Source organism: Drosophila elegans, unplaced genomic scaffold (genome assembly GCF_018152505.1).
Source record: "Drosophila elegans isolate 14027-0461.03 unplaced genomic scaffold, ASM1815250v1 contig_149, whole genome shotgun sequence".
In the NCBI taxonomy this organism is placed as follows: Eukaryota; Metazoa; Arthropoda; class Insecta; order Diptera; family Drosophilidae; genus Drosophila; species Drosophila elegans.
The window spans coordinates 23,779,343-23,791,690 of NW_024545513.1; the positions used below are offsets into that span (position 1 = coordinate 23,779,343).

Below are 12,348 nucleotides of genomic sequence, written 5' to 3' on the forward strand. Positions count from 1 at the left end.
GTATACCATCAAAAACTGGCCAAATTTTGTGTGAATTGAGCACACTTCTGGGGATACATAGAATGCAGAACGTCATTATTGTTTTGGCACATTTATTATACAAAACTTGTTCTTAAAGCTAGCAAAAAAAAATGTTGATCCTATGCTAAAATGTCTTTGAGTTGGATACCGCCATCTGAGGACCTGCTCAGCTGTCCACCAGGCGCCGCTTGCGACGATGTCGCCGAACTAGAGCCTCCAGAGTCCAGGAAGCAGCCGCCACGAAGGACATCATGTTCAGACAGTGCAGGGTCACTGAATAGTTGTAGCGATCACGCACCAAGCCTGTTTTTATAAAATAAAATACAAAAATATTATTATAAAATGGAAGTAAAATGAATCTTATTTTGTAACGAAAATAAACCGATTCGATAAATTCGAAGTCAATTCTTCAAAAACAATATTATCTTTTTTGAGAATATAAATTTAATACATTTTCAATATTAAATACCATTAAAAGATTTGTAATATCAAAATTAATAAATAATTTTAAATTGTGAAGATTATATTTGTTATGTTCAAAACTATTTGTATAATATTATTATTTAAAATATCAAATTAACCAACACTTCTGGTCCTAACCTATATTTTTACACTTAAACCTTTTTTAATTCGAGAAATAGGTAAAAAATCAATATGATTCATTTTTAAAAATGTTATGTTTTCAATTTCAAAATTATTTAGGATAATTTATCCAAACTATAAAGCATGAAATTTACCGTTTTTTTCGAGAACATCAATTAAATCTTTAATATAAAATATACATTTTAGCACAATAGCGTAATGTTATATTTGGTTTAATGACTTATTTATAAGACAGAATATCAAGTTGATTTTCTTAGTGTGCAAAATTATATATCAAATATATGCACATCTTTTATTATTTTGATGCGCCTATGGATCTTGATTAAAAGATTAATCCTTTTTAATTTGAGATAAAAATATTGAGAACAATATAGTTATTTTTAAAATCAAATTAAAAGAAGATCAATTTGATCCTTTTTATGATCAAAATGATATAAACACTCTACGTATTTGTAAAAAGATCGCATAATGGTCGTCCATAATGGCTTTGTTCATATTTCCTGTGCGTGCCAAAACCACTCACCGACAAATGGGCCGCCGATCAGGGTGAATAGTCCGGAGATCAGGAGCTGCAGTCCGGAGGCACCGGGCAGCCGGTTGAGCGGCACGTAGCCGGGTATGATCAGGGGCCAGAAGATGGTGCGCACACCCTTGCAGAGTCCGATCCACACGAAGCTGCCGAGGATGAGGCTGTAGGAGCGCGTGCAGGCCACCACCGTGCGACCGAGGGCGATGCCCACCACGCCGATGAGGAAGAAGACCCGGTTGTCCCACGGAATCTTCTCGGTGAGGAAGGGCACCAGGAAGCGCATGGTGATGTCCAGTCCGGCCAGCAGCGACATGGCCAGCGTGATCTGCGGCGTGTCGAACCCAAAGTCAGCCAGGATGAAGGGCGTTAGGATGGAGAAGTTGAGCTCCCCAAAATTGATGATCGTGAGTCCGGCCACCAAATTTACGAAGGTGAAATCGCGCAGCAGATCCAGGTCGAAGAAGGTCACCACTTTGGCCAGGAAGCTCATCTGGGGGTCGTGGAGTGGTGCCTCCACTTCGGCCTCCTTTTCCTTTTGGTTGTTATTGTGCTGACCATGCTCCTCCCTTAACTGGGCGCATCGGCAGTACAACTTGGCCTCCAGATTGGACTCCACCCGCTCCCGGCGAAAGTTGTTGGGTCGCAGGAACTCCTCCGCTTCGTTTGCGTTCTGCTCCTCGCTAATGGGGCAGTGCAATCGCTGGGTCTGCTCCAGATCCTTGGAACTCGAAATGGTGCGGAATCGGATGCGGCCCGAGGTGAGGGACAGACGGGATCCGTACCAGCCGTCATTGGCCCGCGAGAGCATCGGAGTGCCGGGCTCACAGATCTCGTAGCCGGGACGCTGGGCATCGTCGTCCTGGCACAAATATTGGCTGGAGAAGATCCCACCCGGTTCGCGCTTCTGCTGCCAGGCACAGTGGGCACACAGTGGCTCCGGCTGCTGCTCCTGGTCCGGAGGATCCACCGGCGTATGGATCCTCACATGGTAGCGAACCGGCTGGTAGATCAGCGCACAAACGAACGCGTGCAACGAGATGGCCGCAAAGAGCAGAGTCGTTCCCTGCACCCCATAGATGGTCAGCATGAAGGTGACCAGGTGCGGCAGGAAGATCGGACCCAGCCCAGTTATTGTCCACGAGAATCCCGCCGCCCGACGACGCTTCTGCTGGAAGTACGTGTTGATCGCCAGCGACGAGGCCGACACACTGATGCCCATTCCGAAGCCTAAGGATCGAGATAGAGGGCACATTTACATAAATTACTTTAAAATTAATGTATCAGGATTACAACGAAATCATTTTTTGTATTTAACAATAGAATGCCTAAAACACCTTCGGAGTAAAACCCTTTTTTTAGTAAAAAAAACCAACACAAGACATTGTATATCTTAGGTCGCATTAATCCGATTTACTAAATTTTTTTAATTATTTATTATTTCCCCAAAGAGAAGTACTTAACTGGCGGTTAGTAGAAATAAAGAAAAAGTCCAAGAAAAAGATATATAGAAAAATTAAAATATAAATAAATTTGACATACAAAAATAAAATGAAACAATAATTAACGTATTAAATAAATTAAGTCTCAATATCTGGGGTTGCATTAATCCGATTCAATTAATTTTATAAAATTTATTTCTCCATAGCCCATGACAAAATATATGACAAATTCTAAAAAGGGAAAAATATTTATATTGGAAATTACATGAATTAAATGAATTAACCACCATTATTAGGTAACATTGGTAGTTAAACACAGATGTGACATATTTATTCAAATTTTGACATTTAATTATTATTTTTAATTAAATAATTTTTAATTTGAAAAATCTTGAAATTTTAAGCTTAGTTTTATTTAAAGCTCAAGGTCTTATTGTCATTATTATTTGGTCGATTGTTCTATGCAAACGATGGTCTGGCCTGCTTTTTTCGCGGACTTAAGCCCAATGGAGAATATATGGGGCATCTTAGTAAGACGGTTAAATGCTAATAACCGTCAGTATATTAACACTGAAGAGCTAAAGACTTCAATTTTAGCCGAATGGGCAAGACTCAAAGTCAGCCTACTAAAAAAATTAGCTAGAGTCTGCTGAAAAAAATATTATTTTGTGTTGCAAAATCAAATGGAGCTCCGATTGACTATTAAAAAATGTAAATCAGCCAAATATCTTACACATAAAATTTATTTACGCCTAAATTAAAATATAAGTGAAATATGTCTTATAATTATGAAACGCATCATAATAAGTGTTTGTTGTTAGTTTTGTAAAGAATATAAATATCTATAATATTTGTTTTATTGAAATCTTCACAACGTTATAGCGATGCCATAAATACATAATCACTTCGATACTATTATAATTAATAAAAATATTTGTAAAATTTTTAGTGTCTTATGATTTTGAAATGAACCTTGTATATATGTATTAGGCTTTAATTAAAATCCTAACTAAAAAGCTTTCCATAATTAAAATAAATCATTTGATATGTCAAGAGTTTATCCTAAAAACCATAAATCACTCACCAAACAGAAGGGCGTAGGCAACCATATAGCCCAGGAAGGTTTCACAGAAGGCGGTCAGTACGATGCCGCTCGAAATGAGAAGTGCACCGGCCATCGCCACCTGCCGAAAGGTGAACCTCCGGAACATCGGTCCATTCAGCAGACCCGTACAGGCCGATACGGCCGGATTTGTGTTGATGATGGCCGTGATCTGGGAACTGGACATGCCCAGATCAGACAGTCGCTCCCTGAACAGGAAGCCAAACTGTTGCAGGCAGGGGTAAATGGAGAGCTGTAAAGGAAATATATATAAGTGCTTCGAAATGTGATTTTCGGACTATTGCAATGGTCTTTAATATATTGTAGCTTAGGTCGATACTGACATGCTTTGTTTTTAAAACACTGTTGCAAATAATATAGGAATAAAAATATAATAAAATAAGGGAACAAAGTATAATGTATATATATTCTTCTGTCTGTCTTTCTGTCCGTTCGTCCCGTTGATTTTTTTTTAGTTCTTTGAGATATTTTAATGGTTCGATGATTCAGAATTATGGTTTAAATTTTATTTGAGTTGGATTTACTACTATTTCATATAGCTCCCATCAACCGGAATATTATAAACAAATACATTAAAAACGTCTAACTCCTCTATTTTTAGATTTTTTCCAAAAATTCTTTTGGACATATTTATAATTTGATAGTCCATATTTACGCTTTTAATTTGATTCAAATCGGAAAACGATTTCATATAGCTGCCGTTGAAACGATTGAATAATTAAGCTAAAAAACATCTACATAGGTTCTATGTTTTTATACATATACGCATATAAATCGAAATTAAAGTGCTTTCAAGAATATTTAAATTTTGCAACAGCTGCAAGGGTATATAAGCTTCGGATTGCCGAAGTAAGCTTCATTTCTTTTGTTTTTAATGTTTTTATTAAATCTTTTATTTACTTTTATTTATTTATTCGTTCTTAAATTGTCCACATTGCATACAATCTGTCTTTATTAAAACACCTCTCCAAGAGGCCTGTTGGTACTTCAAGCCAAACATCTATTCAAAATTCAATATCACACTACCCTTCCATACTATATTCCATACTATATTCCATTAAATTTTTAAAATTAAGGAACTCATTTATGGGTAGAGCTGAAATAATGCCAGCGGTTTTTTCAATTTTTTTTATGAAGAACAATGTTAACACGTTTTATTAATTTTCTGACAATATTTACAAGGAAATCGTTCGATCAATTATGTCGTAAGACAGATATTATTCATGTATAAGTTAATTCAATACTTAATAATGTAAAACCGATATATTTTGTTTAATTTATATATCGAAGACTCTAAAACTGCAGTTTATTTCGATACTTTCGTGGTATCAATTTAATAATCATATTATTGATTAATTTTGTCATACCCTTTAATTTAAAATGCATGTAACAATAGTTCAGTTTCTATGACCATTTCCTTTGGGGTTTATATAATGCTTTAACTATTTAAAGATCATCAATAGAGCTCAATTGGCTGACTTTTACCTACATTGGAAACGCCAGCGGCGATGCAGACGAGCCACGCCCATCCCGCGTCGGGGGCCACGAAGTCCTCGCCCAGGTCGCTTTTGTCATGCTTGTTGTAGTACCGCCTCCGGGAAGCTCTGGGCATCGGCCGGGTGGTGTCCTGGTAGACCCTCTTCTCCATGGCAGCCACTCACTGAAAACGATCTAAAGGAGAATCCAAATGAGTGACAGATTGTGGTGACCCTGACGATTCCAACACGAGGATCATGGTGACCCTGACGATGCCATTGGCCAATGAAATGGTGCCATGAAATGAGGAAATGATATGGGGGAAAATTCCATTGAATCGCGAGTTCGTGAATGATTTACGGCAATTATAGTACTGGACTGGACGCAATACGCTAACGATCACTTGTCCGCAATTAACCGCATACGGGCAATGAAGATGCGGCCAAAGCAAAGCGAAGTTCGCCGGCATAGTGCTGTAGTACTACTACATAGTGTTGTTGCCAGCGGACAGCGGTCGGATGACGACCAGAGCCGGGTTCACGGCTGGATGCCAAGAATTGCGAAATCTCCGGCTCTCTTCACCTGCGGCTTTCTTATCAGCAGCACCGTCATGTGACAGATTCCGACCCAGAGACGCAGACCAAATCAAAAGTTAGCGCGCAAATTGTGAATCATGTTATTGTCCTCTATGGTTTGTGCACAGAAAAAAGTTTTCTTTGTTAAAACAACGAAATTTTTCAGTAAATTTACATGAACAACATTTTTGATCCTTGTATTTTGCTTGTACAACTTTGTTTTGAATTGACGGTTGAATTAATCACAATAAAATTCTTAACTTTTTGTATTAACTTGTTTTTGTAGTTCGTTTTTGCCTACTTTTACATATCATTGTACATATATTTAGTTATTAAGTTGTTTAGCTAACTGTAAGTCATTATAAAGCTACTATGGAACATCTTAAGCACTTATAATTCTCAACTGGTTCTAGCGCGCCATGCAAAAAAAAGTCTTACAAGTCAGAAGAATTGGTTGATTAAGTAAGAGATTTTTCCCTGTGCAGAGTGTCGCGATTCCGAAGAGCAACCCCGGCCCAAGGTCATGGGTGTCTGAGTGTCCGTTAGATGACCACTTATCAGTAGTTCGATGCTATATTCCGTAGTGCGAACGATCCGATCCCAAATCACTCTACGGTTAGCCATTTATTGCAGGCGTTGTGTCCAGATTCCGGGAGACTCCAGTTTCTAGATGCGTTGGAGTGTGCATAAAAGCACACAATTTATGGTGAATTGGGGTGGAAAAAAATGGGCCAACAATTCACTTGGAAACTAAAGACAATAGATAGGGAGAAACCAGGCCAAAGTGATGGTTATTGATAATGAACATCAGTAATCAATACAATTAAGATTGGAGCTTAATACTTAAGCAAATAAGGTAAATAAAAACGAGAACGAATTGTTCTTTCGTCGTCACTAATCAATTGTGAGAGTTGAGGTACGTAAAAATCCGATAATCAATTCAACTGATAGGGAAAGGGAATGAATGACGAATCAATAAAACTAATAAAACTAAAGACCTCATTTAGCGACAGTTAAGGTGCTTAAATCTGATAACAAATTCAACGGATATCAAATTCGGTCTGGACAGCAATTACGATTAGTACAACACAATTATAAAAAATTAATTTAGAGTAATATGTTTTCAAATATTTAACAATGTTTTAAAATTTTGATAACAAACTCAACTGATAGCAAATACGGTCTTGACAACTAGTTTGATCAATACAATCCAATACAATTGAGAGAATAATTGAAATTGAGTATACAAAATTGTAAAACATTCCACTAATAATTGTTTTGTGTCAATCATTTTAGATTTATTTTGGCAACTTTTTAATCAACCCAATTAGCATGCCTACTCAAATGAACGGAATCGATGCTAACAAGATGTTTAAGAAAATGTTTGAGTAAAGTTAACACTTTTTCAGTTAGTAATCTGTAACGTTATATACTATATACTGCACGATATAGTTCGTAATTTCTATGCAACAATGCTACCAACACGTTTTCACAATCGAACGGATAGTTTAAAGTATATACTTTTTCAATTTTTGGTAATTATTGCAGTGCAGTTAAAATTTTCATTAGTCGTTGCCTCGAAGTTACAGAAAACATGGCATTTGCACGTTGCTCGTAACTCTTTTGACAATTTGTCAAAATTTAATTACATATTAACTAATGTTGTAGACCAATTTTTAATAAGCAAAAATATTGCTTTGCCCATAATTAAGAGAAAATATTTTTTAGCTATTGATATACGACTTATCCAAATCTCTGTGGATTAAATTTGCCACATGCTGGGGTCTTTTGCCAATAAGCTTGGAAAAGCTAATCACCTCCAAGCTCTTCGTTCACTCAAGTTGATAGAAAACAATTGGCACAGCCCTAGATACAGATACTGATCAAGATAAGCAAAGCCCAGTGACTATGGATCCATCGATAGTGGTGGATAGTGATAAGATTGCGATGACGACCGGTTACATGAATCCGGGCAGTTTGGCTCCTTCTCGCCCTCAACTCATAGCCACATATTTTGCTAACAGCTGTGCTTCCAGATAGCCAAAGATTAGGTTACTGACGTTCCCGCCACTGACTGGTTTATAATAATATTAAAAATGTCAATGATAAGGAGCTACTGATGTTTTCCCAATTTTATTTATTTATTATATGATAAAGTCGATAAAAAGGCGAGGGCTTTTATTGGTCTCGAATTATTTGCCATTCCAGCACAGCACGTTTAATTAACTAAGTAATAACTAGAGAAATTGTGACTAGTCCTTGATAAATAAGAGCTAGCTCGTCGCATTGTGATAATTAACAAATATATAATATTAATATTAATGGCTTTAAATAAATAATTAAACAATCATAATGACCTATATTTTCGATCAAAAAATTTCAATGGTAAAACGATTTATATTTTAGCATTAAAAAATAAAAATATGTATCTTTAAGATCATTGCTTTTGTTAATTTTAATGTTTATTTCGTTCAAAATTAACAAGAGTAATGCAATAATAGTCCGGTAGGAATATATAAAACATTTTGGATTTTGCTAATAAGTATCTTAATATACATATATTCAAAGTTAGTATTGCTACAATAAATTTATATTTTTCTAGCTTTGATTTTCATCCATTGCCGTATTTAGTCCTTTTATAAATGAGTATATTATTATTATTTTTATTTGACCAATTGATTTTATTATCTGAAAATTGAATTTAGATTTAAGCCCTATTTAACCGAAGAAAGTGCATTTAAATCTAATATTTTGAACATTATTTAAAGTATTTTAAATATCTTATTATTAAATACAAAATGTTGAATTCAATGGTCACATATTATTTTACATTTTTCCATTTTGTAATTAGTGTACGATGGAATAGAAATTAGTTCCGGATATTGAATGATTTCTTTGACCGAGGGGCTGGGTTGAAACATTTTTATAATAAATTGGCTTTACTTGTTTTTGTTTTCGTTTTGTATTTGTAAAATTTAAACGAGGCCGTAGTAATCGGGGGGAATCGATCAGGTGGTGTGAACATCTTGCTGATAGCAGGGCGGATGAACTCGTGCGAGGTGTGTGATGGGAACGTGTCGCACCCACAATCCCACTGCCCATTTCCCGCCCACTTACATACCTCTATTCTATTCTATGCCCCGAATGGGATCCGTATAGTATCTCCTTGGCAAGCTCACAAATTGGCAGCACAGTACTTCCTGCGCTGGCTTTTATTTTGGGTTAAGTGCTGCTGCCGCTGCTGTTATTTATTTTTATACACTCCGAGATGCACTCACTCACTTACTCACTCACTCACTGACTGACTGACTGGCCTGCATTTAATTGAGCAACAAAATAAGGAACTTTGGGCCAAGTTCAAGGCTGCTGAGGTGGATGCGTTTGGAGGCCACTTCTTGGCTAAGCTATAGATCCCGATACCGAAACCGAAATCGATTCAAAAACTCATTGCACAAGTGCTCCTCGGTTCGTAAACGCGGTGCTCGGAATCGCTGCCATTGCCGCCAGCTGCGGAAATCAACTAAACACTAGCACTGAACACTGAACCCCAAACACTAAACACCAAACCGAATCTGAACAGAGCAGAATCGCTGTGAGAATGAAAAGATCGGATCGACTAGCGCCAATCGATCGGCACTACGTCCACGTAATAGCAGAGCATTTCGCTGTTGATTTTAACAGAACTGCTCGCAAAATCGAGAATCGAGATGAGGCATGAGAATCGGGATGGGCCACCCTCGAAATGGTTCTGTTCTACTATATTCTTCCAACCGTAATAAAACTATTTGGTTGCCAAACGTTCCATTCAAATTTCGATTTGACCATCCAACGTGTTGACGTGTGGTTTATCTATGTATGTTTCGATTGACATTGGAAGCCCAAAAGTGGGCAGCACATAGTACTTGTAATTTAATTGGGTCTTATCAACAATACACTCGTACATACTTTATCCAATTTGATTTATTGTAAAGATAAAATACTTAAGTGGTTCGAACCCTTATTATTTATAAACCATAATCTGCTTGGTAATTTCCAAACAATTCAGGTTTTTATTTTTAAAAAAATTTGAAGAAGTTAAGTCCACGCTTTAAAAAAGTAATACCAGCAATTAATTTTTCCTTTTAATTAGTTTATTTCCATTCGAAAGAAGTAATAGTAATACAAGTAGATTTAAACTTCACCAATTGTGTGAAAATCCCTGCGGGAAAATCCCATTGTTCGTAAAGGTACTCTTTTTTTGTAACTAAGAAGGCTAAGGTTTTTGGAAAAATAACTATATACGTAAGTTAATGCACGTAAGAAACAAATTTTTAAAGTATTTAAATTTTTAACCCCTTTTTATGCTTGAGCTACGAAAATGTAATATTTAAATTATTTAATATTCCTTTCCCACGTAGGGTAGAGCGTAGATCCCATTCTGAAAATAGAAATCCAAGCTCAAATACCATTAGTGACTAATAATTTTTTTAAGTGAGTAAGTATGGCAATGTGACATAAATAAATCATTTATTTTGATATATTAATTTGATTGTAAATCAAACTTTTTATAAACTGCTAAATAAAAAAACGGAAAAGTTACTAAAACTGCATGTTTGGGTACTGTAAGATATAGACATCCTCTTTGGTACCAAATAATATTGTCTAGGTACATATGTAGGTACTCTCTGACTGCGGGAGTACCCTATATGAATTCCCGATCCCAGCCAAGTGGTATCTTTCACCACGGGCACACTGGCCCAGGTGCCGGTTTCGTTTCACGTTGCCACTTTCGTTTGGTTTGCTGCCGTTTTATCCAACTGAGGAAGTTTTTGTTTTCCCAAAGCAGTGGAAAATGACGGAAAAGTATGGAAAACTGCAGCAGCAGTTCCTCTGCTGCTATCCCGTGAACAAGATGGCCTGGTCGGTAAGTGGGCACCGGCAACACCATGTTGCCAGCCACCTGTTGCATTTGTATTTATTGATTGCCTTTCCAAGTAGATTGTTTTGTTGTTTAAGATAAAGGCACTGGGTCACTTAAGATAGGTTTTTCTCGAACTATTGATTGACTTTTTTTTTGATGTACCATACGTATTAAGATTATCTTTTTTATTTATCAGGGGTATACATTTATATAAATTCTTTACTTTATGTTTACTAAGTGTTTTGTATACATAATAATTAATGTATACTGTTTTGTGTAGACGGTGAAGCTGCCTTTGAGCTGGGAGGAGCAGCAGGAGCTGATAGCGGCCACTTGTGGCCACCCGCTGAACCGGCGGTATCCGGTGCGCCGAAGTTACCTGGAGGCCTTCCTCAAGCAGCTGATGCACTTGCTCAAGGATCAGGAGGATGTGCACGACGACATCTACAGCAATTTGTGCGTGAGGATGGGCGAGGCGCCAGGATCGGGCACATCGTATGCCTACAAACACTACTTGATGGGTCCAGGAGCCCACATAACGCTCCGTGAATCCAATAGTTTTGTCAGCGAGGGCACCACCGGACTGTGCACCTGGGAAGCCGCCTTGGCTCTGGCCGACTATGTACTGCAGCATCGAGACTTGGTCCGGGGAAAGAATGTAGTGGAACTGGGCGCTGGTGCCGGACTACTGGGCATCCTGCTCAAGTTGCCCGCTTTGGAGCTGAAAGTGGGCCAGGTCCTACTCACCGATGGCAGTGAACCGTGTGTCCAGCTGATGCTCGAGAATATCGCTCTTAATTTTAATGATAAGGAGCAGGAGGAGGAGAAGCCCCAGGCGGAGCAGCTCGATTGGAACTCGGTGAGCGAATTCCCCTGGAAATGCCATGCCGAAACGGATTTACTTCTTGCCGCCGATGTGATCTACGATGACTCCCAGTTCGATGCCCTGCTGGGTGCCCTGGACTACTTCTACTCGAGACGCGGTGGCCAGCTGGAAACCCTGTTGGCCAGCACAGTGCGGAATGTGGACACACTGCACAAGTTTATGGCCCAGCTGGGTGAGTTCCTTTCCCCCACTCCCATGGTAGATAATTGAAATAATATTTATGTTTCTTTGGCTAGGCATTCATGGCTACAAGGTGACTCCCTGCGCAAATGTATCCGCTTGTGCCAGCCACTTTTGTCGAGATCACACCGCCGCCGTTCAGATTATCTCCATTCGACGCTAGTTTTAGTCCTAAAATAAACCGACACCGCAAAAAACAAACACCCACTATCTGTATCTAACTTAAGAACTTTATTGTCCCGCTGTTTGGATTGTAATTAACAGGATTCTGCGGAAGATATGCATCTAAGCCGGTCATTCCTATAGTTTACTTACAAAAAAAAGTTATGTCTGAATGTCCAGATAACTCAACTTCATCAATTACGATAAATTCATTGATCAGTGATCGAAAACCTCGTAAAACCAGTGAAATCTTTGAATTAAGTAAAAAAAATTTTGATTTATTTTTGCTAATTAAACTAAAGAACTTTATTAACCCGCTTTTAGGATTGAATTTAGAAGGATTGGGCGGGAGATGTTCTTCTTTTTTAGCCTCTATTGGCGGTACAGTGTAGTTCCCAAGCTATCGAAAAAAAAATATATATTATACACTGTACATTTATACTGGAAATTCCAT

The 12,348-nt window shown here is 37.9% G+C and overlaps 2 protein-coding genes across 3 annotated transcripts; one reads left to right on the forward strand and one right to left on the reverse strand.

Moving 5' to 3' along the window:
- Window positions 1-75: 75 nt before the first annotated feature.
- On the reverse strand, window positions 76-9,375 carry LOC108134900. 2 transcript variants are annotated; one of them, XM_017255405.2, is made up of 5 exons: window positions 8,888-9,375; window positions 5,205-5,386; window positions 3,677-3,947; window positions 1,148-2,380; window positions 76-324 (listed from the first exon to the last, which is right to left on the reverse strand). In XM_017255405.2, the coding sequence occupies exons 2-5, from the start codon at window positions 5,361-5,363 to the stop codon at window positions 188-190; spliced, it is 1,800 nt and encodes a 599-aa protein (XP_017110894.1). In that variant the 5' UTR covers window positions 5,364-5,386; window positions 8,888-9,375; the 3' UTR covers window positions 76-187. The 2 variants fall into 2 exon arrangements, with proteins under 2 accessions (XP_017110894.1, XP_017110895.1); XM_017255406.2 differs by lacking the exon at window positions 8,888-9,375 and having other exon boundaries at window positions 5,201-5,267.
- Window positions 9,376-10,488: 1,113 nt separating this feature from the next.
- On the forward strand, window positions 10,489-12,203 carry LOC108134944 (protein-lysine N-methyltransferase EFM3). The gene is made up of 3 exons (XM_017255467.2): window positions 10,489-10,669; window positions 10,947-11,724; window positions 11,789-12,203. The coding sequence occupies exons 1-3, from the start codon at window positions 10,598-10,600 to the stop codon at window positions 11,893-11,895; spliced, it is 957 nt and encodes a 318-aa protein (XP_017110956.1). The 5' UTR covers window positions 10,489-10,597; the 3' UTR covers window positions 11,896-12,203.
- Window positions 12,204-12,348: the final 145 nt, after the last annotated feature.

Excerpts from the sequence above, each read along its gene's own strand:
- LOC108134900 (XM_017255405.2), bottom strand. The coding sequence starts at position 5,363 with ATGGAGAAGAGGGTCTACCAGGACACCACCCGGCCGATGCCCAGAGCT. Across the intron at positions 3,948-5,204 it reads TCGCCGCTGGCGTTTCCAAT|CTCTCCATTTACCCCTGCCT; the intron begins GTAGGTAAAAGT and ends TTTCCTTTACAG. Across the intron at positions 325-1,147 it reads GATCGGCGGCCCATTTGTCG|GCTTGGTGCGTGATCGCTAC; the intron begins GTGAGTGGTTTT and ends TTATAAAAACAG.
- LOC108134944 (XM_017255467.2), top strand. The coding sequence starts at position 10,598 with ATGACGGAAAAGTATGGAAAACTGCAGCAGCAGTTCCTCTGCTGCTAT. Across the intron at positions 10,670-10,946 it reads TGAACAAGATGGCCTGGTCG|ACGGTGAAGCTGCCTTTGAG; the intron begins GTAAGTGGGCAC and ends TGTTTTGTGTAG. Across the intron at positions 11,725-11,788 it reads CAAGTTTATGGCCCAGCTGG|GCATTCATGGCTACAAGGTG; the intron begins GTGAGTTCCTTT and ends TTCTTTGGCTAG.